Raw genomic sequence first — 27459 nt, forward strand, 5'->3', positions numbered from 1 at the left:
TGTTTTCGAGACTCTTGAATGGAGGATTATTATTAATAAAGTTATGAAAAACGGAACGCAATAGATCTGTGCCAGTCTGTACCAGCTCTGCCTCAACAAACCGGAGATATGCTTGCTGCTCTCGTGCCTCGCGGTGTGGGCTTCGTGCTGTCTCGTTTCTCTGTTCCTCGCGCTAGTTGTTCGGTTTCCTCTCGTGCTCAGAGGCCTGGCGTTTGTCTCAACATCTGCGGGCAATTGTGGTAATTAATCAGTTGTGATGCGCCTGTAAAGAATTCTTCAATTCGTTAGTGTCTACAAGTTTTGTGCTCCATACCTTCTAGCACGCCCAGACACATCGCAATGTCCGGCGAGAGCCCTTCTGAGCGCCTACCTACGAATGTTAGACCTGTGAACTACAAAATAGAGCTGAAGCCGGACCTAAAGAAGCTTGCATTTGATGGCCGAACGGTGGTGACGCTGCAGGCAAGTAAATGGCAATCTTGACTAAGTTCAGGAGCATTTTTTCAGTCAAATGTACCACTGCCTCTTCGTTTTGCGCGGTGATTGCTAGCTGGAAATATGTCTTCTCCGTTTTGCGCACTCGTTATTTTAATGAGTTTTTTTTATTCAGTGCTTGATTGACCTTTGATCCCGTATCGGTTTGACGGTATCGTGTGCTGGCGAGGAAAAAAAGACGGTACCGCAAATCAGCGCTGTGCACATTGCTATAGTAACAAAACACTATTTCGTGAATTTTGGTCTGATTTTACTAATTTTAGAACATACCGGTTCATGCTACTCCCTCCAACAATATGTTGGCAGCGTTCTTATTCTGCGTGCAGGTTGCGTTGAAGCAAGTTTGTAGCGTTTGGCGGGAATTTTGAAAACCGGTAAATCTCACAAACGTCATCGGTTTGTGGCTGTAGCATTTGAGAAGGTCTCTTCAATTTGGCTGCTTTTTCTGCACTAGCCCCGTGAAGTTCCGCGGCGATGCTGCCAGCGTGCAGCGTCATTTCAGGCAGTTCAAGTGCAGCTTGGCACTGGCTGCTTCCAGAACGAATGGTCGAGTGCAAGCCTGGTCGTCTGCTAGCCTTGCGTCGCCACCAAATTACAGCCGACTGCGTGCCGCCGACATCAACGGCCGCCAAAATCTCGAACCACGTGAAGAATTTTCAAGCAGCGAATCGCAATGAAGTGTTGCCATGAACCAGCCTCAGCAAATTGTCGTTGCACTGGAAAAAAAAAAGTCGAATTGTATGTATACACACACTGATGATTTATGAATATGCTCAGAAATGCTGCTCATGGGGCTCGACTTGACCACTTGGGTTTGCAATTATGACACCACGAACAGCTGCTCACCTCCTCTTTTCAAAAAGAACTGTCAGCATTTCATTAAGAGACTACTGTCATATCTTTTCCGCTTCTCCGATCTACACTTGGGCGCTGCCATATTGCTGCACTACCGCTGCACTTACACTTCAGCGACTGCAAGCCAGCCAAGAACTCTCGCTGCATTAGGCTGGTACTTTTGCAAAACGAAGATGGAAGTGCACGAGCTGCACTGGCAGAATGAATGCGAAAGTGCTGCACTCTTTGAACTGGTGCAGATATTGCCGCCAAATTGAAGAGACCTAGAGTAACCTTGTTCAGGGTTGACCACTAATGCTGTACAACTATATCAACACACACTACATTCAAATGTCTTTTTTGGAAATTGATTGCAGGTCCTTGAGCCGAGTGATGTCATGGTGCTCAATTCACTTGATCTTGACGTTAAGTCTGCAGAATATATTCCTGAGCATGGAAAAGGTACGTATAATTTACTTTGTTCATTATTTCTGAAGCGCTCTGATTATTTCTGAAGCGCTCTGATTGCACTTCATACATAAGCACTTATGACTGAAAGCATTTTGGGGGGCCATGCTGTTTTGATGTACAGTCCCAGCCATAATATTACGGAGCACGCTTTGGTGATAAAACTTTTCTCACACCTTACCTAACGAAAATTGGGCAGTACTTTACACATATGTTGGCACATGCCACTGGTGTGCTCGCTTATGACGCCAAGAAACCCTGATGTCGTCTCTATAGAATGTTTGAGAAAATTTCAAATGCCAAAGCGTGTTGCACAATATTTTGGCCATACCTGTACATTTTATTGACCACTTGGCACAGGCAGGATGTATCATGTGGGTTTTCACTGCTGTAGTTGGGCCCCTTGAATGCTCAGTAAGCTTCAGTCCTGTTGGAAGGCTAAGTGTCGAATATGTCTACTCGAAAGGGCCTTCACATTTGAGCACAGGGCATATATTGATTGCAGTACCTCTTTATGCACTGTTTTTTTTCTAGCTGCCAAACCTCTTCAAGGTTCCTGCATGGATAGGGTTCCTACATGTTCCTACAGGGGCAGCACTTCTTTTTGTGCTCCATGATCAGACATCAAAATAACATGCTAAGGATGTCCGCAGAGCGCGTTTTTTGGCACCAGCCCATTGAAGGGAAATGCCGATGCAACCTTATACAGTAGAGTTCGTGCCTTGGCAGCCAGGTGTATATGGCTGTATTGTGTACTGCTGAAACCAGATTGATCCACCATAGTGCCACACACTGTCTTGTTTAAAAGCTTGTGGAGCTCTGTGCAGCGCATTCTGCATGATGTTGGCTGTGCAGTGTACCTAGGGCCCTTCGTTTTCATGTTTTACATTTTTTTTTAGGAATTTGGGATTTGGTAAAAATTGAGAACTATATTTCAAGTTCAGATTTGGGTATAATTCAGGTGATTCAATGAAAGGTTTCATAATTTTGGCTTTTTAGGGTTAATTTTTCTAGCACAGGTAATTGACTTCTAGTGCTTGCTTTCGTGCAGTACATTAAATGCCCATTCTTGTTCATAATTTTCTTAAACTTAATATAGAAATGAGAAGTTCTATCAAGAAACTGTTTACCAAATCAAATACTGGTTCTTTATTTATTTAGAACAGTTACTGCCATACCCATGTAAACTATTTCCGCATCTCTGCTAGGCCTGCCTATAGGTCTGCCTGTCCCTGTACTCTGCAGCAGCAATAAATTATTATCAGAGCAGCCATTTAAAGTGAGGAGTAGCCTTTGAAAACCTCTCAGCCTCTCCTCTTCCTTACTCTTGCTCTCTCTCAAAACCTGGGAGCAGGCTATTGTTGGTGTAGGGGGTGCCATACAATGGTGTTAGGGCAAAAGGTTTTAAAGGAGAGTTATTTTTTTATGAGAAAATGAATGACTCGGGTTACAGCCTGCATCTTGCTTGCTGGAGATATGCGAATGCATGACCTGCAGTCCATGCGTCATCATTTTTGGATGCTTCCATTAACTGCGTTACTTACCACACAGCTGCATAGATTGATTGATTGATTGATTTATTTCAATACCTTCAGGGCCCCTGGAGGCATTACAGAAGGGAGTGGAATGCATGAAAAATATCTATATGTATGTAATTATAACACAGGAATTGCGGCAATACAGAGACAAAAAATAGGAACAATAACGCAATAAAATGCATATTACTGGGAGTAAACATATTCTTCAGGAGCAGATTTGAATAAAACAGAGTCGGTAATTGTGGCAATTGAGGTGGGCAGGTGGTTCCATTCATTGCTTGTCTTTGGAATAAATGAGTGGAAATATGCGTTCATGCGACAAAAGCAGAGGCCAACTTTATGAGGGTGATATCTACGAGATGAAATGTATTCAGGTTCAGAGAGTTATGGTGCTTGGCTGCTGACCCGAAAGACGCCATTTTGATCCCGGCCGCGGTGGTTGAATTTCAGTGGAAGCGAAGCTGTAGAGGCCCATGTACTGTGCGATCTGAGTGCACGTTAAAGAACCCCAGGTGGTCGAAATTTCCAGAGCCCTTCACTATGGCGTCCCTCATAGCCTGAGTCGCTTTGGGACGTCGAACTCCCATAAACCAATCTTCTAAGGCCACAGGCATTATCTACTCCTCTCCAGTCATTTTACTCCTCTGTGCAGTTTTATGCAGTATTTTTTATTGATTTCAAACCATTTGTACACACCTATAGCCTTAAGGCCAGTTATGGGTCTTGTCACAAATAACTCTTCATGAACAGCTATCATGCATGAGTTAACTTGTATAGGTTGCAAAGAATTAATTTCTTATGATAGTGTATGAAGCAAAAACAAACAATTGTTGGCTTTTAATTACAATGTGAGGTAGTGATCAAAAGGTACTTTAGCAAGGTGACAAGTTGGGCTGGTTGGTGCATGATCTTGTGGCAGGAACAGTGCAACACGAAACAAAAAAGGGACAGGCGGGACACGACAGCGTCGTGTCTCGCCTATCTCTTCTTTGTCTCGTGCTGCGCTGTTCCTGCCACTACTGACCAAAAGTTTTTTAAAGGTTGTATAGAAATTTTTATTTTAGTATTATTAGTATATATCAGGCTAAAGCATCATTAAGCTCACTTCACCTTTTTATTTTGCAACATTAATGGAGATTGAGTTAACAGGTGCAGCCTATAGTGTGCCCCTGTAGACATGCTCTACAGAACTGCATCTCTGAGTAATTTTAGCATGGGTAATGACAGTGTGCGGTACGTGTTATCTCAAGGCTCTGAATTAGCTTGACGAACTTTGAATATGGGCAAATTTATGCGGACAAAAAAATTGTTTTAAAATGTGGCAGTGACATGTAAACTTTTTTCCTCAGTATCTATGATGTTTAAAAATACCGGTGGGTACTTGTGACACTCATTAGTTTATAGTCTAGACATAGTATAGAGCAAAATGGCTACAATTCAAATTTTAATCTTGGATTTCAGTTAATTGTGGAAAGGTTTTTAAGAGCCACATTTGTTTTAGTATTATCTTTTCACTTGTTTTGTATTGTGTGCTGATGGTGTAGCTTGAGTATTTTGAGATATGTTGCTATCATATATTAATGTTTTCAGGTACTTTAGTTTAGTCTGATTTATGTATAGTGAAAAGGAGAACAGCATGGGATAAGAGACCTCAGGTAGCCAGGTCAGTATCAGATGCAAAACCAGATTTCAGTTGCAAAACCAGGTTAATACAACTTTTTCACATGGCTGCACTGTGCATGTGCGCCTCTCTTCCTCTTCTGTGCTACACTGGTTGAAAGCAAACCGCTGTCTAACTGCAGAAAGGCAGCACATTCATAGTTCATGTTGGCGACAGGTGTAGGTGGCAGCTGCTGGTGCACACCTGCCATTTAGTATGTGTAATTGGTGCCTTGTGCCAATGGGTAGCATCTATAGTGGGAACAGTGGCACCCATATCAATTCGTTTTCAATCCTTTTTCTGTGTAGCAGTCAAATTTTCATGTGCTTCTCAGAGGGTGCCACATCTTGTGAGACAACCTACTTGTGACTAAACAGAAAACTACTCAGTAAACTGCCTGTTTATCTCTTAAACATGCAAATTAAAGCATGCAAATTGCGAAAGTAAAAGTTGTATTTAAAAAGGGTATCAGAAATGATTTGTCCAACTACCGTCCTATATCGATTCTACCTGTGTTTTCCAAGGGTTTGGAGAAAATAATTTTGAAACGCCTGACTTCTTTCACTGACTGCTTTAACTTGATAAGCTCCTCACAGTATGGTTTTCGCAAAAACAAATCTACTGAGCTCGCACTACTCGCCCAAAAAGAATTCATTTTAGGAAAATTTGAATGCAGAAATATGGTACTTGGGCTTTTTCTAGATTTTTAAAAAGCCTTCGACATAATTAATCATGAACTTCTGCTACAAAAACTTGATCATTATGGCATAAGAGGCATCACAAGCAAATTAATTATGTCCTACTTGCAATACCGTTCTCAATTTGTCGTCATTGAAGGAGAACATTCCTCGATAAAACCTATTAAAGCAGGTATCCCGCAGGGAAGCATACTGGGCCCGTTTCTGTTCATCCTTTATATCAATGAGATAGACTGCATCGATGAAACGGCCCATCATGTTATCTATGCTGATGACACGAGTTTGTTCTTTTCCGGTGAATCATGTTCAGATTTAGCTAGTCGAGCAAATAGCGCACTGTCCAAAATTAATGCATGGGCACAAATGAACTGCCTTAAAATTAACAGTAATAAAACGAAGGCTGTTTTATTTCACCGCCGCCATACACATGTGCAGTTGTCTCCTATTTTGTTAAATAACACTGAAATTGAAGTGGTCAAAGACTTTAAATCACTGGGCGTATACTTTTCACAAAACATGACATGGGATCATCACGTGAACTATATTATTAGTAAACTATCCAGGACAACCGGCATTATGCGCCATCACTGCTACTTCTTCCCTACGCCTGTTAACATGCTCATATATAATTCTTTATTTTCTTCTTTATTAAGTTACACGTTTCTTGTGTGGTCAACAACAACAGCTGGAAATATTAGTAAACTTTCCACCTTACAAAAAAGAGCTTTACGCCTGGCCTGTAAAGTCCCTTATCGCGCTCACACTGCAGGTTTATTCAAGAAGCACCGCATAATTCATGTTACATCAATGCATGACTACAAGCTATGTCGTTTGTATAAACTCTGTTTACAAAAAAATAATGATGCCATAACAAGCTTAGCACGGCTAGCGGAAAAGTTCCCTGTTTATAATGTTCGCCATCCCGAAGTGTGGTACGTCGCCAAATGCAAAACCAGTTATGGACATCAAATGCTGAAATTTCTACTTCCCGCACTTCTAAATAGCGTAATAAAAGAAACTAACATTGACATATCTGATGTATCACTAAAATTTTTTTGTATATTTTTTTTGTATAATGATGTCATACACTGAACTTTTTTTTCCCCCTCATTTCCTGGTGCTTTCTTCTTGGAATATTTTGCCTAACTCATGTATGTGTTTTGCCCAAGTTTTCTTCCTTAGCCGCCCGCTTCTATGCTGCCCCGTGTGCTAGGGAGTCAGGGCTCCTCAAGCTGTTTCGCACAGCTTTTACCTGCCCTCCTCGTAACTTTTTTGTTGCGGAATAAATTTGATTTGATTTGATTAAACCATAGTCATGGATATTTAACAAAGTGGAATGACTAACAGCATCAAACATTGTTTTAAAATTTACATTTACCTTTTGTCACCTACGTTTACAACTTTTTCATGGAAGCCGCCATGAATCTTCTGTACGGCTCTGAACCTTCTTGTATCATGGGCACAATTCTTCTGTACCACCTTGATGCCTCCAAATTCGCAACTGTGTACAAAGCTGCTACTTATGCCAAAGGATGCTGCCCATTTCCTTTGCATATTGCAATGAGAACCGCCAGAAGCAGCCACGCTGCATCTGCATGTCTTCCAGCTTATCTTCCTGATTCCTTGATACAACTGTGGCTTCTGCCCTCCAGCCCCGGCCTGGGCAAGAACTAGGCTTTTCAAGTACCAACATCTGAGCAAGTGCAAACATCTCCAGTCAGTTACGTGATCAAGCCCCTTATGCCGTCTCCTAATCACAGTTGGCACAGCCATGAAATTGCTCACGGTGACGGGCTGTCATTTCCTGCCGATAAGTCGCCACGATGGTGCCTTTTTGCCCAGAGGTAGCTTTAACAAAGACAGTTGGTGCTGGAAGCAGCGGCGTTCAGCATCAAGCAGGAAGATGAGAACTAGCTTGACACTTCATTGCTCACGCTTACGCTAGGGGACTCTGGCCACCAGTGGTTTCAACATTCCTATAAAAGATAGCGACGTAGTGCCCCATTGGATTATCTGAATTATAGTGTCAATAGCAATTTTACCATTACAGAGAAAAAACTACTATGAATTCTGTGAATCATTTTTGTGCAATTACGTTGGCAGGTTAAGAATGCTACTCTTAATTTTTAAGCATCTTTAAGCAGTGATGTTCCTTGCTGTAACCGGAAATTCTCTTATTTAGACACAAAAATCCCTATTTATGGCCATTTTTACGTGCAACAATTTGGAAAACCCGGCTGTTTGGAATGAGTGAGAAAAATTTCACTTCTTAAAATTTCTTCAATACCTGTGAAGATGTTTATACTTGTTATATTTTGCTCCTAAAATTTCCTGAATGGAACATCAAAGTGAGTGGTGCAGCATATTCTTTGGGAAATATGAGTTCATGAGATTCTTGGACATTGGTAAGTGAAGGGTATGTAGAGCAGCCTTTGACGTAATCTAGGAATTATCTTGGAGGTGAGTCACATAGTGTCCAGCTTTATTGGAAGCTACATGCTAGTGGTTTAATTTTTTTTTTTCCCCTTGCGGTGGGTCAGTGGCTTTGGCGGCTGATTATCCCAAGGTCGTGGGATCATCAGAGACACAGGTGCACTCTAGTTGGTGATGCACGCACATGTTCTGTTTCTTCTGCTGTTGTTGTTGCACTGCAGTTCTCTATAAGCTGTAGTTTTAGTGTGCAAGGAATGTTAGATTGGCCTTTCTTTGTTGCTGTGGCATACCATTGTTTCGTTTCACATACTCAAAATGGTAAAAATGTCTGCCAATAGGGGTCTGTGTATTGCCGAGAACCTCGCTTCTAATGGTCAGCCTTGTCGCATTTTTGTGTGTTCAGCCTTGCATGCTGTAGGGTTCAGCGCGCTGTCGCATCTTTTTGTACATGTGTTGCGAATATTCCGCGAGAGGGCAGTGACCTAGGCTGCGCGTCCGGTTTTGTTTTATTTTGTTTGGCTTTGGTGCACGCCGTTAGAAGGGGACTCATGCCTTTTTGGTTAGTCTCCCCATTCGTCCTTGCGGTTTCCTTCGCCACTCGGGACACTCCAGACGGCGGGGCTATGTGCCGGCCTCGACCTTGGACTTCTGTCCCCTTGGCGAAGGATTGCGAGACCACCTAGGGAGGAACTCGGGGGTAAGGGAAAACGCTGACATCAGTTCTGAGCTTTCCTATTCGTCAAAACTGATGAGCTGCAGTTAGCAGTTTATTTTTACGTGTGGAAAGGGGCGCGGGCATCTTCGGGGTGTACGCACGAAGTGAGCCGCGCCCGTGTGCTTTTTTCTCTAGCTACTAGCTGGGAGGCGCTCGGTCTGGCCGAGTGCGGAGGGAGTGATCGTTGAGAGCTGTTGCAAGGCGCGCCAGTTTGACTGTTGGGACGCGGTGTCCCTCGCCTCTGTGCAGGCAGTCGGCTAGGCCGGCCGCGGATAGTTGTGGCCGTATACTGACTTTTGTTTGTACCCATCCGTAAATAGCCTGTATAAAAGTTCGTTTCTCACTAAATCGCTTCGCCTGCAAGTCATATCATCGAGAAGCCTTCAAGCGGTGCATCCAGTTTCTGGAAATCACCGGACCAACACCACCGGCAAACCTTTACTCATGCCTCAACTGTTTCCGGTCAGTTATAAAACAGTGGTTAAGCTATTCTGCTTGAAATACCTCACATTGCACATCGGGAAGAATACAAAACACCTTTTATTTCGGAAAAACCAACAGCTTTTCCTGAGTTTATGAATTTTACAATGCATTGTGGTGTTTGTTGAGAAAGGTATCTGCTTGTACATTATAAGGTCTTTTTGCTCATAACTGGGCTTACAGTGTATGAATAGATGATGTGAGCAGATGATTTTGGTTAAATTTTGCAGAACTGAAAGCAAGTAGCATTGCCACATCCAAGGAGGAGGAACGGATTACTATAAAGTTTGACACCACGCTTGCCCCAGGCACAGGGCAACTCAAGCTTACTTATTCAGGTGAAATGAATGGAAAATTGAGAGGCTTCTACTGGGTCAAATTCAAAGGACAAAATGGTGAAGAGACATTTGGAGGTGTTACCCATTTTGAGGTAAGCTCTTTAGCTGCTATAATTTAGCACCATGACGTCCGTAAAGTAAATTTGATTGAAGCAAGAATTTTGTGCCTTTTACCTTGTTACATGGCATCGTTTCATTTAGGTGCAGCAAATTCAGGCCCTCTTTTTCGCTTGTAGTGATATAAAGAAAATATACTAGTGCATTGCAGCTTGGGAAGTTGGGGTTGCTGTGTCAGGAGTGATTGTTACTTTGTATCTGAATACCTCTCAAACGTTCTCGTACAGTCATTTAGGTTGTTACCTGTAGCCTGATCACTTTTACTAGGTAAAGAAAATTATTCATCAATAATTGCCTAATTAGTGACTAGGGCATCATTAATATTTTATGCAAATTTCACTAAACTTTACCAGGACCAAAACGACACCTTGGTCCTTGAAAGCCCCCACGTCCATTGTCTTTTAAAATATATGTTTGTGCTATTCTTTTCTCTGGGCCTAATCTTATGCTAATACTTTCTCATGAACCATGGCTGCCACCTTGGGTTGTGCCCTGAGTGGCAGAGGTCTGCTGTACATGCTTAATATGAGGATGCAGTATCTGTCTCGTCTTTGACATGCAGGTGGAAAGTCTGTGAAGTAGTCTTGCTGATGGTGTAGGCTAACGAAAGGCAGTCGTCATTAAACTTCAACATAACTGGAGGCACTAATCAAAGCAACAGCACCATTGTAGTTTTGCTCAGTGAGCAGCTTTTTTTCTGGTTAGCCGACAGTATGGCACTTGAAGATGCAGCCATTTTGTTTGCTGAAACTTCTCCTGTAATCCTAAGTTTTCACTTTTTTCTTTCTCCCAGCCCACCGATGCTCGTCGGGCGTTCCCATGTTGGGATGAACCAGCTCTGAAGGCTTCTTTTGACCTGACACTCATTGTTCCAAAGGGTTACACCGCACTTTCCAACACCGTAATACCTTGTTTTATTACTTAAAGCTGGATTTGCATGTTTTAGCACGTGCAGTAAGATAACAGGTCAAAGTTCATGATTGCATGCATTCTGGGGGCTGTTTCTGTGTATGAGTTAGTACCTGGTTTGCGCTGCACATGCATTTACCTCAATAACAGTACAGTCTGATACGTCAAAAAAATGCAGCTGCAAATGCCCCTCATAGCCTGAGTCGTTTTAGAACGTTAAACCGCCATAAACCTAAACCATAAACCTAAATGCCCCTCGAAGGAGGCCCTCCAGCCTATGGTGTCGACAGATTGTCTTGACGTCATAGTTAATTCGATTAATCCATGGTTAATCCCCTGGTTCCTGCTAGCCCCTCGGTGATGTCACGCTAGGAGGTGCAAGGGGATTAACGACGAAATTGTGACAGTCGGTAGACACCATTGGATGGAGGGCTTCCTTTGAGGGGCATTTTGCCGCTGCGTTCTTGAGTTGTATCTGACTTATGTGGCTATCAGAATATAGTGCTGTGTCAGTGTCTATGTGCTCTTGCATTCTTCGTAAGAGTCTGTTGCTCTTTACATTAGTGAATGAGTACTTAGTGCATGAGGGCTTGATAATGGTTTAGCAGGCATGCATGGCTTGGGAAATGATGTTCAATGTTCCAAAATTCAAGGGCACAGCACCAAGAAGTGGTATGCATGTGTAACTGCAGCATCTCTTCAAAGCAGGCATTGTGGTAGATTGCACTGTAATTTGCTATCATGCTGTGTAAGCACATAGATTTTGTCACATAAATGTTGTTCAGCATAGGTAGAGAATGCTTGTAGGAATTAACCTCTCTGTTGTAAACAATGTGACATAAAAGGGGCATAGCCCAATGGTTAAAATCGCCCACTTTCTCCTCTGAACCGGTTTTGCATGTGTTGAGCATTCCCTTGCCGCTTTTGTTCTCTGTTGCATCTCCAGCCCCACGCTCCCAGAAGCGGCATGTTTAGCCTGCCAGACCAGCCTCGTGCACAGATGATGTGGGCCAGGAGAGGTCATTCGAGGAGTTAACGAGTAATGGTGTGATAAATGCCCTGAAAAGATTTTTTTTTTTTATTGAGGGCTGAATATTGCAGAGCTGCTTTTCATGAGTGCACTTTTGTTCAGGTTTTGTATTTTCCTCGTGTCTTCATGTTGCGTAGCATTATATGATGTGCAGAACTACAATTTTGCACCTGAAAGTCAAATACTACCTCTATTACTGATAGTGTGTGTGTGTGCGTGCGTGCGTGCGTGTGTGTGTGTGTGTGTGTGTGTGTGTGTGTGTGTGTGTGTGTGTGTGTGTGTGTGTGTGTGTGTGTGTGTGTGTGTGTGTGTGTGTGTGTGGTTTTTGGCATCTTTAAATTACAGTGATCAATTACCAACTAGCCCAACAAGAGGTTCTTTTATACTCTATGACTGGTGTTATGTGATGTTATGTGGACTGTAGCATAATGAAAAATGTATTGGAAAGTTAGTAAAATTGTTGACACTGCCCTAACTTGTAGGCCAGGAAAAACTTGTATAAACGAATTCACGAAGTTGGGGCTTGGTTAGGTAGCTTGCTGGCGTAATTGAGGTTCCTTTGGGCTGCTAAGGTTAGGTTCATTTCCTGTTGTAGATTTGGCATACGGTATAACCTTGCTGCTTCTTTCTTCTGATGACAAAGCATTGGAAGGTTTTAGGAATACAGCATTCTTTGGTACCTTGTGTGCTCTTATGCGTGTTGTATACTTTGCTATCGGTCATGCAGATTTTACTCGCTTGTGCGCAGAAGTGTTTGGAGCAATGCTCTAATTGCATAAGGTCATCACAAGTTAACAGAATGTGAAGAGCTTGTTGTGCTCGTGTGCGACTGTCTTTTTGTTCAAGAACTTGATTAATTTTAGGATCTTTGTGTTTGTTAGCAAAATTTTACCATAGGCTGGTGTTGCAAGTGCTGAAAACTTGCTGCTTGTAAAAATTCAGGTTACAAAATTTTCTGAGTGCAGTGGCTTGGTTTCATCAGTTATAACCTGCAAAGTGAGTGTTCTGAATTTGAAGTGTTAGTATGAGATGTGGCTGGTAATGTGAATAAATGCCCACAAAGTTTGCAGTACATGAAAAATACAACAAAACTTAATTGCTGGGCAGTTTAATCATGCAGCAATGAACTAAAGGTTGTACTTTGCAACCACCACCTGCCTGACCTGCGCAATGCACTCTGATGCCTGTCACTGTGGATTCCAGGTCTGTGCGCCAGCCACCAGAGAGGGAGCCTATACTGTGTTGGATTTACTGCTGAAATTTGTTAACCAGTTTCGCTTATGCAAGCTTGAGAGCTGCAGTAGAGCTGCTTTTTCTTATTATTGTTAATGTCATATGTCAAACCCAACGTGTGGCAGCAGTAATTTCATCACACTGCAACACTGTGTACACTCATGTGCCAGGCATGGTTGCCTGGATACATTTGTTTCTTATGGTGCACGAAATGACCATAGTTCACAGCTGCAAGGAATGATTATTGCTTTTTTTTTTTCTTTCATTGTGGAGCCAGAATGTCGTAAGCGATGCTGAGTGTCCTGGAGACTCAACACTGCGTGTGATCACCTTTGCCAGAACACCTAAGATGTCCACATACCTGGTGGCATTTGTGCTGGGCGAGTATGATTATATTGAAGGAACGTCAGAGGATGGTGTTGTGGTCAGGATATATACACCCAAAGGCAAACAGGAACAAGGGAGGTATGGGCTAGAGGTAAGTACCTGGCTTTTACACTTGAGGGAAGCTGTTCCTGCTGAAGGGTTCTACTGGATCTTGTATAAATCCTGTGAACCTTCAACTGTATCTGGTATGCTACAGAATTGTGGAAGCACTTAAAGCACAGTGCTAACATTGGTGAAGTATGGCTAATCTTGGGTCGATTTCTGTATGTTTACCTCTTCTTGGCATTATTCAACAATTGACAGTTGTTTGTGATCGAGTTAGAATGTGGCCTTTCAAAGTTTAATCTTTTGGTGTTGTGGATGTCTATAGTGCATTTCTCTGTGATTGCTTTTGGTATGTCACTTTCCCGTGACAGTGTTGTAGCGTTAGTATGTGCACGTTCTAGAACATTGTGCTGTGTGGAAAAGTAGCCGTATTGATGTGGTAGGCTACATCTGTACTGAGCAGCTACTTTGGCTTGTTGCAGTTGGTCCTCACCTGATAAATTTTGCGTGTTTAATTGCTTTGCAAACCAGAGCAGCCAGTATTTTGTGATGAATGGCAACATGAAAGTTCTGGCTTATTTCATCAAGGATAGATGCCTGATTACATATTTTTTGCAGTTTTAATATTGAGGCTATTGTTGTTACTGCTAGGTCTGACTACAGATTCATTACACTTGGAACACTTCCTGAATGTAAAGGTTGGATGAAAAGTTTAGCCCCCACCTGGGTGGAAGTCATGATGGGTATATAAAAAATTTTTTCCTGAAGGGCATGTTTTCATCATAATGTTTGCCTAGTTTCATATCACGAAGGATCTATGCTTTAAAATTCGACCACCCCCACCTTGTCTTTTGACATTTTGCACCATCAGTCTGTAGGTTGTTCCAAACTGTGAAAAAGAAAAAACCTGGAAGTAAACCGCCTCCTAGTGACGCTGTCATTAATTTTAGTGGGTTAGCCATGAAGGATTGAAGTAATTTATTTTTTTCAAACAATGCCTTAGCTTGAGCATCAGTAGCGAAACTGCTTTGGAGTTGTTAGGGAACACATGAAACACTCATAAAGATTCCTCTCCCCAATCAACTGCATTGCAGGTAGGAGTTAAACTTTTCATCCCACTCTTGTTCATGCCTGCACCACTTTGCATGGTGATGCAGGCTTGCTCTAGCACTGTCTTTGAAGGTGAGCACCCCGACACCACTTTGAATAGTGAAGATCTTGAGGGGTCATGTCTGTATCCTCACATGATTTGTATTGCATTCCAGGTCGCTACTCGTGCTTTACCTTATTACAAGGAATACTTTGGAATTGCCTACCCATTGCCAAAAATGGACTTGATTGCTGTACCTGACTTGGCTGCTGGTAATGTACTGTTTTCTAACATCTTATGCAAGAAAGATCTGTTTGCTCTGTTAGTCATGTACTGGATCTTCAGTAGTCTAGAAAGGGCAACTGCTTATACTTACGTCTCTTTCATATCTTGCTGCCGATTTGATCAAGTAATGGGTGGCTTTATTTACCTTTTCTTTTCTTTTGTAACTAAGTGTTAAATTTTTAATACAGACAAACTAAAATAAAATGTCATTTATTTCTTCCTGTACAGGCTATTGCTTTGATAAGAAGCCACTTTAGCTTGGTTAGAAGCCTGCATAGCAGGCTTATTCATGATAGATGCAAAAGCATCTGTAGCGTTGAAATGCCTAAGGGCTGAGAGGTTTAGGGGCAAAAAAAAAAATTGAATGATTGCAGACAGTGCTTCCATGTGAGAACCAATATGCCTTTTAGTTATCAGTATTTTCCGTGCCTAACACTTTTGATGTGTTTACTGGTTGGGTTTTATTGTTGATGTAGCAAATCAAAATTTTATCTTGCAGGCCACATGTTTTATCGCAACTCATATTGGCAGAGTTAAGTTAAATAGTCCATCGCCAACAATGTCTTAGCTTTCTGGCTTTGCACTTAGAAATACAGGTTTACCTTTTGCTAAATTTTAGCGTTGTACTGTTAGTGTTTGCTTTTGCCTGTCATAATGAAGCTTATGAGAAATAGCTCTTCATGTTAGGAGAGCAAAGGAAGGTGGTAAAGGTGCTGATTAGGAGGGCAATGCATAGATATAAGGGTAATAAGGGAGTAATTACTCATTGGCATCCACCCAAGTGCAGCTGTACGGCTACAAAGCCGTATATAAGGGAGCTGTTACTCATTGGTATCCACCCAAGCGCAGCCATATGGCTACAAAGCCCTAAATATTTGACCAACACTGTTCCTACTTCGAGTTATTGATCAATTCGCTCTCGCCGTATCATAAGCTTGCCATCCTTGTTTGCCCAGTTGTCAGGGGGACTGCTTCGGTGAAGTGGCGGTCCCGGGTTCAAACCCCAGACCAGGACGAATTTTTCTTTAACTGCGAAGTTTCTGAGAAAGCTGTTTAGCTTCCCTTTGTAACCACATGGCTGCGCTTGGGTGGTTGCCAATGAGTAATTACTCTCTTCTTACAAATCTACTCCACCTTCGGGGTTTCCCCTAAATATTTGACCAATAGATATAAGTCCTAGCAAACCATTGTCCATTTTCGGAAAACAAAACGACTGTAGTAGTGAGAACAGTAGTAATGCTAGGTGTACTTCAATTAGTAGTATATGAAGCAGTAAACAGTGCCGCATACAATTAAAACCTGTCAATACTTGCTCATGTTTCACTCATTCTTGAGGCACTTCTCTTGTGATACTGTGGAAGTTAAGTACTACTTGACATGTGGTGTTCATTTCTAGAAAGGGACCTAGAATAATGCATATATTATACGGCATTCACATCGCGGAGAACGACTAGCGTATTCGTAATTTTGCTTTTTTATGAAGTTGCTGTTGTGGAAAGGGCTTGTTCATGTGTTTTTCAGCGGCCATGGAAAACTGGGGCCTGGTAACTCACCGGGAGTGTGCCCTCCTTGTGGATGAGCAGAACACATCTGCTGAAAGGAAACAAAATATTGCTTTGGTGGTAACACACGAAATTGCTCACCAGTGGTTTGGCAACTTGGTTACTATGGTGGGTCTCTGTTTCATTCTTGTGGCATTTTACACGTGTCCAGTTATGCTGTTTGCTTGCTTTTGTGTTGAATTTGTATTCAACTCTCTGTTGCTGTGTGTGAAAATGACAGTCATATGCAGTGCATCTCAAAATATGGAGATATCTATCAAGAGCTAAAATTTTTTTTAGCATTGATGTCTTTACTCCTGCCTGAGCGAATTCATGCAATGGGGTTGTTTTTCATATTGCCATCAGTTGTGTGGTGCCTAGGAAACCTTGTTTTTTCATCATCTTCTACACCTGCTTGTGACACAGTTGCTTTATTTTCAAGTATTTATGATTTTTCTTTGCCAAATTTGTGTTCTAAGGGCATATGTCGTGAGAGCTATGCGGCAGCTGAAGTAATGTTTACAGGATACGGATGTGCAGAAAAAAAATGTATTATTCCATTCTGGCGTTTTCCATTTGTCTGAAACATCTATGGATGTGAGGGAACGTGCATGATGCGTCCGTTGGCAAGAATACCAGGCAACCGGGTCTCAAGGCAGGGCTACAATAACTTGTTTTTCAAGAACACTCATCTTGTGAACTTTTGCTGCTGGTAGCACTTCACTGCTGTGTTAAGGAAATACAGTAAAAGCTTGTTAATTCGAACTTCACGGGACCGGGAAAAAGGTTCGAATTATCCAATGTTCAAATTATCGAATGGCCTCGAAAAAACTGACAAGAACCATTTGCATTATGGTATATGTACCATATTTACTCGCGTAACACGAACCCACTCGCATAATGGACCCACCCACCCCCGATTTTTGCCAAAGAATATGAAAAAAAAAAAAGCGTCAGTCGTTAACCCTTCCCTCGTTTCCAACATCACATCACGGTTCACAATGCATTTCTTGGCAGTGCGCCATGATGCTGCACCGAGCTCTAGCAATGGGGAGAAGCGAACTCCGGTTGTGCAAGCCTTTTTCAGCTGCGCAGCGGAACCGGTGGAACCGGTTGGCTGCCACAGGATTTAGAAACGGCGTGATTCCATATGCTTAGTAAAATGCTGAAAAGAACAGCTGTGCATTTACAGTTAAGCAATTATTTATTCAATGACGACAAAGAGGGCGAATTATTCTTTGTGACCCCTTTCTGAACCAAAATAATTAACCTGTTTGAACCTCCCGCGATTGCTGACGTCAACCGACGCGTAGTGGCTAAGCCTAGCAGCTTGGAAAATCCAGAAGCATTCTGAAAATCTGGCGCGTTTCATCGCTAAAATCTTGTGCTGCGGGCATCTTCAGGCAAAGCGAAAGCTCCTTGCGACTTTAGTTTGCCGTGAACATGAGGCACAGTGTAGCGGCAACGACGAGTTCGTGGTGAAGCGAGAGGCCGCTTCGGCAGGCGTGGCCATGTTATAGAAGCGGGCGGAAGTCAGAAGTGGTCACGCCTTAATTGGTCCGCGCTGATAGCCCACGTTGGCCGCTTCCGGCCAGCGGCTGACCGCCGGGTGGACATATCTAGCCCGGCTTGATCTGCGGCGAAAGGCCGCCCGGCAGCCGGACGGTAGTTTTCCGCAAGAAAAACGCTCCATGTGGGTCGCCCTTTATCGTGCCATGGGCGATTGGGGCGGACGCCGTCTACTGCCACTCAATCATTGGAACTTGCTATAGCAACAAACGCCTTTTGCAACGAACGATGCTAAAAGCCGGCTTCATGATCGCGGCTAACCGCATGCTTCCGTTTGATGGGTGGAAGGATGGATGACACTCGCAAAGAGAAAAAAAGTTTTTCGCACGTAATTTGTAGCGCCCGTCTGAAGGTCATAGCCTTTCATGGGTGTTGGCTGGGACCGCGCCGACAGTACTTATCCATATTTCCGAATTAACAGGGCTCGAAATAACGAGTGTTTAGTTGCCAGTTTCAGAGGCTGCGCGGAAAAGAGGGTAGGCAGCCGCCACAGTGGCCGCTAACCCCTACCCTCTGGCGCCGCCGGCCACCGCGCCGTGGATGGCGCCATTTAGGCTTTACCCACTCTTCCACGGTTTTATTTGGTTCCATCTTCTGTCCCCGTTTAGGATGTGCGCAGCATCTAACTATGCGGAGGTGTTTTTTTTTTTGGCCACATGCTGTGTGCCAAGCCGCCCAGACGCATCGGCACATAGTTCGAATTATCCATAGCGGAACCAACTCGCTTTCTAATTACCGGCCTTTTTATACACAGATCTCTGTGGAGCTTGGCCAGACCAAGTAGTGCAGTTCGAATTATCCGAAAATTCGAATTATCGAGGTTCGAATTAAGGAGCTTTCACTGTACGCTGTTCACTGTATTACTCAAATTGTGCTCATTCTTTTCGCTGTTAGTGTTAGAAGTTTCATGGTTTATACACTGTAAACTGCTTATTTTTTGCAAGCTCAATATTTCAAGGATTCGGCTGAAATTGCATTTTAAGAATATTTGATGACGCAGATGTGGCAGGCCCTTTAGTGCTCCTCTCTTCTCTCCGACACTGCAAAAGCAGGTGTGTGACTCGTGCTACATGGTGCCGCACAATTTAGCAAGAGTTGAGAAGTGGATAAAAAGAAAAAACACTGATTTTTAAGCACCCAGCCACCAGAAACGTACAAAGCCGTTTGTAGAAACAACAACACATTCGCTTCAGGAAAACAACTTGCCATGCGCAGATGCCACCTCACTTTCCGCTCCTAGCTGCAAATAGAAAACATTGTGGTGATAAAAATAATTCACGGGGCCTTTTTTTTTTCGTAAACGGCATATGATTCGCGAAGGAATGCAAAAATTACCGTGAAAACTTTCATATATTACAGACCAGCATATAGCGGGAGCTCTAATTTAGATAGCAGAAATTGGAAAAAAAAGTTTTCGTCACCATATTATGTGAATAAGGAAAGCTCACCGAAAGCATTTATTTACACTACATTTCATGCTTTAGTGGTCATCATTGTCGTTGTGGGTACTTTCTTCGGTAAGGATGTGCGAATAGTACTTTTTCCAAACCGAATCGAATATGAATACTGTAACTTTCCTATTGAATCGAATACGAATAGTTTGGCTAAAAGCCGAATTGAATACGTATCAAATAGTTAAGAGAACCAAATCGTATATGAGTAGAATATATTTACAAATATTCACTACTTGTGCGAATATTCAGTGAGAAATTGTGAGGAACAGCAAAGTGCGAAACACAGTGAAGTAAGAAACAGCGAAGTGATATAGCTGTATCTGTTAAGACACAACACTGATCTTCATTTCAGGGTCACTACACGAGATCAGTGTATTAACTTTATCATTGTCAAGTTAAGTGCATAGGAATAGTAATTTTGCTGTAGATAACAGAAGATAATAAACTAGCGCCACATCTCGGTGCGCAAGACAAATGATAGCTACGTATGGGGCATGGCCTCTGAGGTCAGACTTTTTAAGGCCGTTTGCTAAACCTGTTTAGGCCCTGCTGCATTGTCGAATCTCTGAGGCCATGAATGAACACCCCCACTGGAAGGAGCCACACAGCGGTGCTGAACCTTTCATCCTGCGCATACCGATCGCAGCAGCATGACATGCGGCATGAATGGTTTCTAGCTGTTTGTGGAATAGTTGTCAAAAAAAATATAGTAGGCCGTATTCGAACTACACACCATTTATTATAAAATCATTCAAAAACTTTGGGACATATTCGACTCATTTAAAAGAATCTTAAACATATGCTATTTGATTTATTTGAATATCTGATTCGGTATTCGAAATTTCCGGATATTCGCACACTCCTACTCCTCGGGAGTGTGGATCCAAGCATCCACAATCCAACTGCAGTGTACTTCAGTAATATATGTTGCCGGGCTAGTTGGTTTTGCATTTCTGAAAAATAAATGGTGCTTCGAGTACACGTGGCTGTCCTTCGTCTCTTCATCTTTTTGTGCGTGTACTTGTAACGCCATGTTTTTTTCAAACACAGCTGCAGTAGGTGGGTGGAGAGGGCTGTTACAGCCATCCGGCAACATTAATATCAGGTCCTCCCTACCTCATCCAGGCCATACAGCAGCACTTGACACGGTACCAATGCTTTCGGCAGCCACTATTACTTTCATTTTAAGGGAGTCGAGTACTGCTTGTGCGATCCCAACATTGTGTGAGGAGCGATCGTCCTGCTTCCAACAGCGGGGCTGTCGTGAGGTTAGCATGGTGAAATTTTTTTGCCCTGAAATCTATGCTTCGATTGTCCATATTGCTACGTGCTCTGTGCAACCATCAAAGAGCCTGCTATCCTGCTTCCAAGATGCCATTGTGAAATGCAGCGTGAAATGTTGCAATCGTGTGAAAAGCAAACAGACTTTTACGAGATACCCCTTTTTCTTTTTTTTAAGGAATGGTGGACACATTTGTGGCTGAACGAAGGCTTTGCTTCATTCATTGAGTTCCTCTGCGTTGATTATCTGTTCCCAAAGTACCACATTTGGACTCAGTTTGTCACTGACTGCTATGCACAGGCCATGGAACTGGATGCTCTGCAGAACAGCCATCCCATAGAGGTGATATATTGGAGCCCTTGGCTTTTTCATTTAATTCAATGGAAGTCTGACCCAAGCTCGTCTTTTACAGGTGCCTGTGCGGCATCCCAGTGAGATAGATGAAATCTTTGATGATATTTCCTACCACAAAGGTGCATCAATTATCAGGATGCTTCACAGCTACATTGGTGATGATGTAAGTTCATTTCAGCATCAGTTGTAATGCTAAATTGTGCCTTATATTGATATTATTTTCTTGTTTGACCATGCCAACTTCCCTTTATGTGCAGTAGGACTTAAGAGAAGCAAGACATATTACCGTATTTACTCGAATCTAGGCCGACCCCGATTCTAAGTCGACCCCCTTAAGTCCAAAGCCAACAAAAAAAAAATGTTACCTCGAATGTAGGCCGAACAAAAAAAAAGCGAGGACAGCGTTCACAAGATGCAAACAGCACTTATTGAATCTGAACGTGCAGAGCTCATTCAGCGTCGTCGTCGCTGCTAGACTCGTCGCTATGTTCCTTGTCACTGTCACCTTCAAACAGTGCACCATCTTCGGTACCGTCAAGCACATTAGATATGCTGCACTTCTTAAAGGCGCGCACGATCAAAGTACCCGGGATGTCGTCCCACGCTGCAGCTACCCAGCCCGCCAGCTGCAATAGCGATGCACATTTGATGCAGCCCGTTGCCGTTAGCATGTGGTCTTCGTCAGTTACCGAGTCCGTGTAATATTTCCGCAGACGATCTTGAAAGGTTTGTTGATGCAGACAAGTGGCTGCAACTGGCTGGTCATGCCGCCCGGTATGACAGCGAGGTCAGTGTTCGCTTGGGCGAGCGCACCCTTCACGTTGTCGGTCAAGTGCCCACGGTAAGAGTTGACGACAAGGAGCGAGTTCTTTGTCAAAAGGGCTCCTGGACGCCGTCGCCACACAATCTTAACCAACTCTTCCACCATCGCACCCGTCATCCACCCGTTCTCATTTGCCTGCACAATGACATTTCTTGGGAAAGTTTCTCGAGCAGGCAGTGTCTTCCTTTTATCATATAAGGAGGGAGTTTATGTCCATCAGCTGTGTAGCACAGCATCACAGTTATGTGCTACTTCTCGTAGCCCGCAGAGCGCACCTTCACCTCCTTGGCACCCTTTTCATTCACGGTGTACTCCACTGGCATATCAAAATACAGAGCCGTCTGGTCGACGTTGCCGATTTGCCCAAGGTTGTAGCCTGCCACTTCTCTCTTTTGCAGCACATAGCGTTGAAAAGCTATCAGCTTTTCTTTGAAATTGCTTGGCAGCTTCTGGGTGATTGAAGTGCGACGTCTGAGGCTGAAGCCGAAGCGCTTCATGAATTTCTGAAGCCAGCCCCGGCTGGCTTTGAAATCCTTTGGCGTTAGGCCTCGCTCCCTCGAAAGTTCCCTAGCTTTTGCTTGGAGCACTTCTGTTGTCACTGGAAGGGCAGCTGCTCTCTGCGTCCGAACAAAGTCGGCCAAACCTGTCTCCACTTCGTGGTGACGGCCTTTCTCTGGTCCGCTAAATGCCATCCTCATTGCGGCGCATGCAAAAAGCTGCTGCTGTCGTCCCCTCTAACGACGGATGTTTTTTCTCGTCGACGCTGAAGTCCCGTCTGGCTTGAAGGTTCGGTGATGCCTCTGCAGCTATCACAACTTTTCGCTTGAAAGCGGCACTGTAGTGGCATCTCCTGCTTGGTGCCATCGCGATAACACCACGCCGCACACAGATACGACCACCACGACACAGGTCAAAATGGCGACCTCGCTTGTGTACGGTTGGCTACTGGCACGGCTAGTGGCTGCTGCCATTCTGACTTTTATAGATGGCGCTATCTATGCACCATATTTAGCTGTTTCAATGAAAAACTGGTGCATTTTTTAAAATCCTCGAATCTAAGCCGACCCTGGAGTTTGGAATATGATTATTTGAAAAAAAAACTATCGGCCTAGATTCAAATAAATACGGTAAGTTAATCTTGTTTGTCTTGTTTGGTTTGAGGGCCTTCTAGAATTGTGCTGCAGAATAAATAGGAACAGGCGACTACCAATGCATACCAGCCTTTGGGTACAGAAAATTGTCAGAGTTTAGTGCATCTTCCAGTGTGATACTGCAACTGTGGCCAAGTGGTTGAGCATCCGCCTCGCATGCGGGAGGTGCGGGATTCGATCCTCAGTGCCGCCGGGTACCCACCGGTGATACAATGGATACAAGCTCCCCTGGCCTGGCGCTCGGCTTATCAAGGGTGAAATGCTTGGAAAATGGATCTTTGACCCCACCTTGAGTATTCGAAATGACCTTGTCCCATGGTGCTCTTTGGCCATAAATGCCCTTGCGCCATAAAAATCCATAATCCTCATCGTCATCATCTTCCAGTGTGCGCAATAGACTCCCTGTAAGATAAACTTTTAAGGGACCATAAAAATCTGTCTAGGCAGAAGCGCCCCAGAAAGGGATATATGAGCATGTTAGGTGTGTCCAAATATATCATTCATGAAAAGAATACATGAAATGGCCTTGAAGTGATAATTGCCAAGGGAGCATTTATTACACTAAGCATTAAAGGGCAAGTGAAGAGGTTTTAGAATACAACGAGTTTAAAGCGGTTGAATATGTGAAACTTGCAAGCAAAGAATGTGAAGTGTTTTTGTGCTAGGATTTGAAATGGTGGTGTAATCGCAGAATAAAGCAGCATTGGCGTTCAGGCTTCTCTGCAGTGCACAGCGACAGGCAAAGCCACTATGACGTCACGCAGGACGGGACTGCGCTTCCAGCTAAGAAACAATTGTTTCAAGGAAGTAAACCAACGCCTCCGAAGGTGAAGCCAACAAAGCATTGCTTGGCAGAAGTTGAAAACACTAGTCTTAATTTTCTTTAGACTGTCAGGTGCGACAGCCCGGTACCTTCCATTTCGCCACGACGACGCCAAATGAGGCTAAACGCTGATGCCAGTTCAGCGGCTGTGCACGGGCGCATCTCTTCTGGAACACAGTTGTCCTCGTCATCGCTGGAATCGCCTTCTTGGGCGCCAGCTATTCCGGCCACAATGTCCTCGTCAGCGAGGTCAGCTACAGCCTGAACTTCGCTGTCAATGTTGATGAAGTCCTTAGCAGTAAGTTCCGACGGGATGACGCCAGGAAAATGGGACAAGTCGCAAAACGCGTCCTCCAAGCATTCATCATTGTCATCCAAAGCTTCAGGACATTCATGTCCAGCCACTTCAAGGCCTGCCTTGCCGAAACAGTTGGCTACAGTGGCCTGTTTTACGTCGTTGCAAGTGCTGGTAATCATCTGGATGGTGCCGAGCAGGTCAATCTTGAGATCAGTTCTCATGCGGAGGTTTATAAGAAGGCGCTGAACAAGTCGTCTTCTGTAGCCTACCTTACAAGCCTTTGATACCCTGGTCACGTCTTCTGTAGCCTACCTTACAAGCCTTTGATACCCTGGTCCATGGGCTGCAGCCTCACTGTGGTGTTCGGCGGCAGAAACTTGAGTTCAATGTTCTGCAGCTTGCAAGTCGTTTGATGGGCCGAGCAGTTGTCTATCAAAAGGCATACTCGGCGGGCCGACCTGCCCAACTCGGCGTCCCAAGCCTGCAGCTATTGGTTGGCGTGTCATCCAGGCCTTTCTATTACAGCCGTAGTGGACGGGAAGCTGCTTGCAATTCTTGAAGCAGCGCAGAGACGTGCTCTTTCCGATAAACGAACACAGCTTGCACAAGCCATCCATGTTTGCCGCAAGCATAACCGTCACACGCACTCTGCTCATTTTCTCGCCGTGACATGAGGTTCCACAGAGATCGAGTGTCTTATTCGGCAGCATTTGCCAAAAGAGGCCAGTCTCGTCTGCATTGAAGAGTTCGGCAGGCGAAAACCTTGCAGTGATCTTTGGCCGCTCCTCTGAAAGCCACTGCTGCATCTCCTGGCTGCTGACAGCCCCACTTTCGCCTGAAATGGCATTTTCCACAGTGCCGTGACGGCTTTTAAACCTTTTCAGCCACCTAGTGCCACCGTAAAAGTTCTCTTCGCCAAGAGCCGTGGCAAACTATTTGTCCTTCTCCAATAACATGGGACCATCCACAGAGGTGTTTTTCGCTCGGATTTTGAGAAACCACACATACAGCGCCTTCTCAACTTTGTCGAAAGCAGCAGGGCGCGCATGACATGCTCCCAAGCTATTTTACTCACCTGCTTTAAGCATGATGTCCTGCTTGTTTTTGAACAGCATACTTAGAATGCTGCGCAGAATGCCGAATGCGTGTGCCACGAAGGACTTCTTTTCGCCATTCTCGACGTGCCGGATCACCTCAAGCTTTGTTGCGAAGTCCAGATTCTTTCTCTTTTTTGTGCCCGTAGATGCCATAGCTCACTAGATGACAGCAGTCACACACGCTGCATTCAGCACATTGAAACAAAGACACGCACAAGAAAAATGCTACAGGCCCCGCACCGGCCGATTGAGTCGACTAGCCTCGGTCGAGGAGACACGAAGGGAAATGAACAGATGCGAGTGTCTTTGGGGAAAGCGCACCTCCCAGGGGCCCGGCGCGGCATTTGAAATATCGAACGGCCTGCAAAACTGGAGTTCGATATACTACGCAACTGTCCTATAGAGAAAACTCAGCGGAAATGTGCGTTACCAGTCATGGGGCGCTGCGGGCGCAACCACCGCCTGGCTCGTGGCCTTCGCGATCGGCTCCGGCGGCACTCCATCGCGGAGGCCACACCTGGCTCTTTCCAGTTCTCTCGTCTACCTCAGTCACCAGTGAGGAGGCGCTGTCCTCACTTACGATTGGTTTTCTCTCTTTCCCAAGGAGGCATGGCTTGCAAACGTCGCCTCTCACCTCCGTGCCGCATGTTGTGCGACCGGAGATGCGGGTGTCTTTGGGGAAGCGCATCTCCCAGGGGCTCGACGCAGCATTCGAAATATCGAACGGCCAGAGAAACTGGAGTTCGATATACTGCGCAACTGTCCTATACTTTTGCGTAGTATTTTCAAGGGGACAATCTGTGCGTTCGATATAGCCAAGCATTCAAAATATGCGAGTTCGATATATCTGGGTTTGACTGTAGTTATTCACGCTAAGAATGAGCAAAAAAGAGAGTTCACATTGTTGTGTGTGCAGCAACCAGGTTGGTGAGCAAGATTACGCTCATGGAGTTGTGGCTAAACTGTCTACTAAGTATAAGCTGACGCCAAAGGAGCTAGCTGGCTGAAACACACCTCCATAGTTTAAGCATTTAAAGATTGCTCTGTGTTGTCCAAGTCCTGGTATCATTCCCACTACTTAGTGTTGGCAGTAAAGCATTACAAGTAACGGCGTTACCGGTAGCGCGTTACTTTTTTCGGTAACTTAGTAACATACTCGATACCATTTGGGAACTGTAATGGGTAACATACTTACGTTAACATGTTTCGATAACGTGAGGTGTCACGTTGCTAGGTACTTTTTATTCCAATTGTCCCCCACTCTGCCCCCCCCCCCCCCCCCCCCTTTTTTTAGAAAAAAAACCGCAGAGCACCTAAAGTGGCATTGCAAATATAAACAAAATGTACAGGTGCTCTCGATGACCCTTGTTGCGGCTCACATGCCTGCCAGAAAACACCTGCCCTTGACGACGCACCCAACTAAAAAAAAAAAGACATAATGCCCATAAAGCACGAAAAACATGCACGAACACTCATTCACACAGTTGCTTTAATCTATCATGACCTTCCCAAACCACTCACACACACAACACTCTAAAGAGTGGAAGCATGCCGAGAATTTTGGAGTGTCAAATTTTGCAGAATTACTGTAATTTTGTTGAGAGTTCAGCGATGTTTTCTTTGTGAAGTCAAAATTGATGATGAAGTGTCAGTTTATGTTTAATGTCACATTCAGAAAATGGCTTCACCATGTGCCACAGAGTTAGAAGCCATCACATGTAACTCTACAGGCAACTTTAGGCCACTATAACATTGCTAAGCTGCCACTCATTTGTGTAAAGTATTGTCGTTAAATCAGGATTTCGCGTAAAATCGTTTTTTGGGCTACAAGTTTTATGTGAAAGATGAGCTTTATAAAATTGTTATCGTGGGTTCTTGCAGTGAAGACACACTAGTTAAAATTTATGGTCATGAAGTAACGGCGGAGTAACGTGCGGTACTTTTTTTTAGTAACCGCAGCGCGTGACCTTTTTTGTAGCTAACGTAGGGAAGTAACGTGTTCCTTTTTTTTGCGTAACGAGTAGGGTATTTAGTTATTTTTTTTGGTAACGCGTACAACACTGTCGCTACCTTGCCACTTAGTACTAGTACAAGGATGCAGTCAAATGGCGCCGCATACATCAGAGCAAAACGAAACCGACTGGCCCGATTTGATTTGATTCGAACTGCATTGGTGTGACTATGAGTCCTGCACAGCTCCTCGCCATGAACGCAGAAATTCTTTGACCTGGTGACAGTGCACCTCGTAGCCGCTTCGGTGCTGTCCATAATGGTGGCAATGCACTGAATGATTGGTGCAGAATGTTGATTGC

General features: G+C 44.0%; 2 protein-coding genes across 2 annotated transcripts in view; one reads left to right on the plus strand and one right to left on the minus strand.

The window, feature by feature from the left end:
- The first annotated feature begins 14 nt into the window (after positions 1–14).
- Psa (puromycin-sensitive aminopeptidase) overlaps positions 15–27459 on the plus strand; it is a 54333-nt gene continuing 26888 nt past the window's right edge. The window contains exons 1-10 of the mRNA XM_077646049.1: positions 15–239; positions 321–462; positions 1707–1791; positions 9552–9751; positions 10570–10677; positions 13226–13426; positions 14646–14742; positions 16277–16425; positions 20779–20943; positions 21014–21118. Of these exons, the coding sequence (XP_077502175.1) occupies positions 109–239; positions 321–462; positions 1707–1791; positions 9552–9751; positions 10570–10677; positions 13226–13426; positions 14646–14742; positions 16277–16425; positions 20779–20943; positions 21014–21118 (1383 nt within the window). The 5' untranslated portion in view covers positions 15–108. The remainder of the gene's footprint in view (positions 240–320; positions 463–1706; positions 1792–9551; positions 9752–10569; positions 10678–13225; positions 13427–14645; positions 14743–16276; positions 16426–20778; positions 20944–21013; positions 21119–27459) is intronic.
- LOC144113137 (uncharacterized) lies at positions 23690–24482 on the minus strand. The gene is made up of 2 exons (XM_077646051.1): positions 24363–24482; positions 23690–24319 (listed from the first exon to the last, which is right to left on the minus strand). The coding sequence occupies exon 2, from the start codon at positions 24269–24271 to the stop codon at positions 23813–23815; it is 459 nt and encodes a 152-aa protein (XP_077502177.1). The 5' UTR covers positions 24272–24319; positions 24363–24482; the 3' UTR covers positions 23690–23812.

The sequence above is a fragment of the Amblyomma americanum genome, chromosome 1 (genome assembly GCF_052857255.1).
Source record: "Amblyomma americanum isolate KBUSLIRL-KWMA chromosome 1, ASM5285725v1, whole genome shotgun sequence".
Taxonomy (NCBI): domain Eukaryota; kingdom Metazoa; phylum Arthropoda; class Arachnida; order Ixodida; family Ixodidae; genus Amblyomma; species Amblyomma americanum.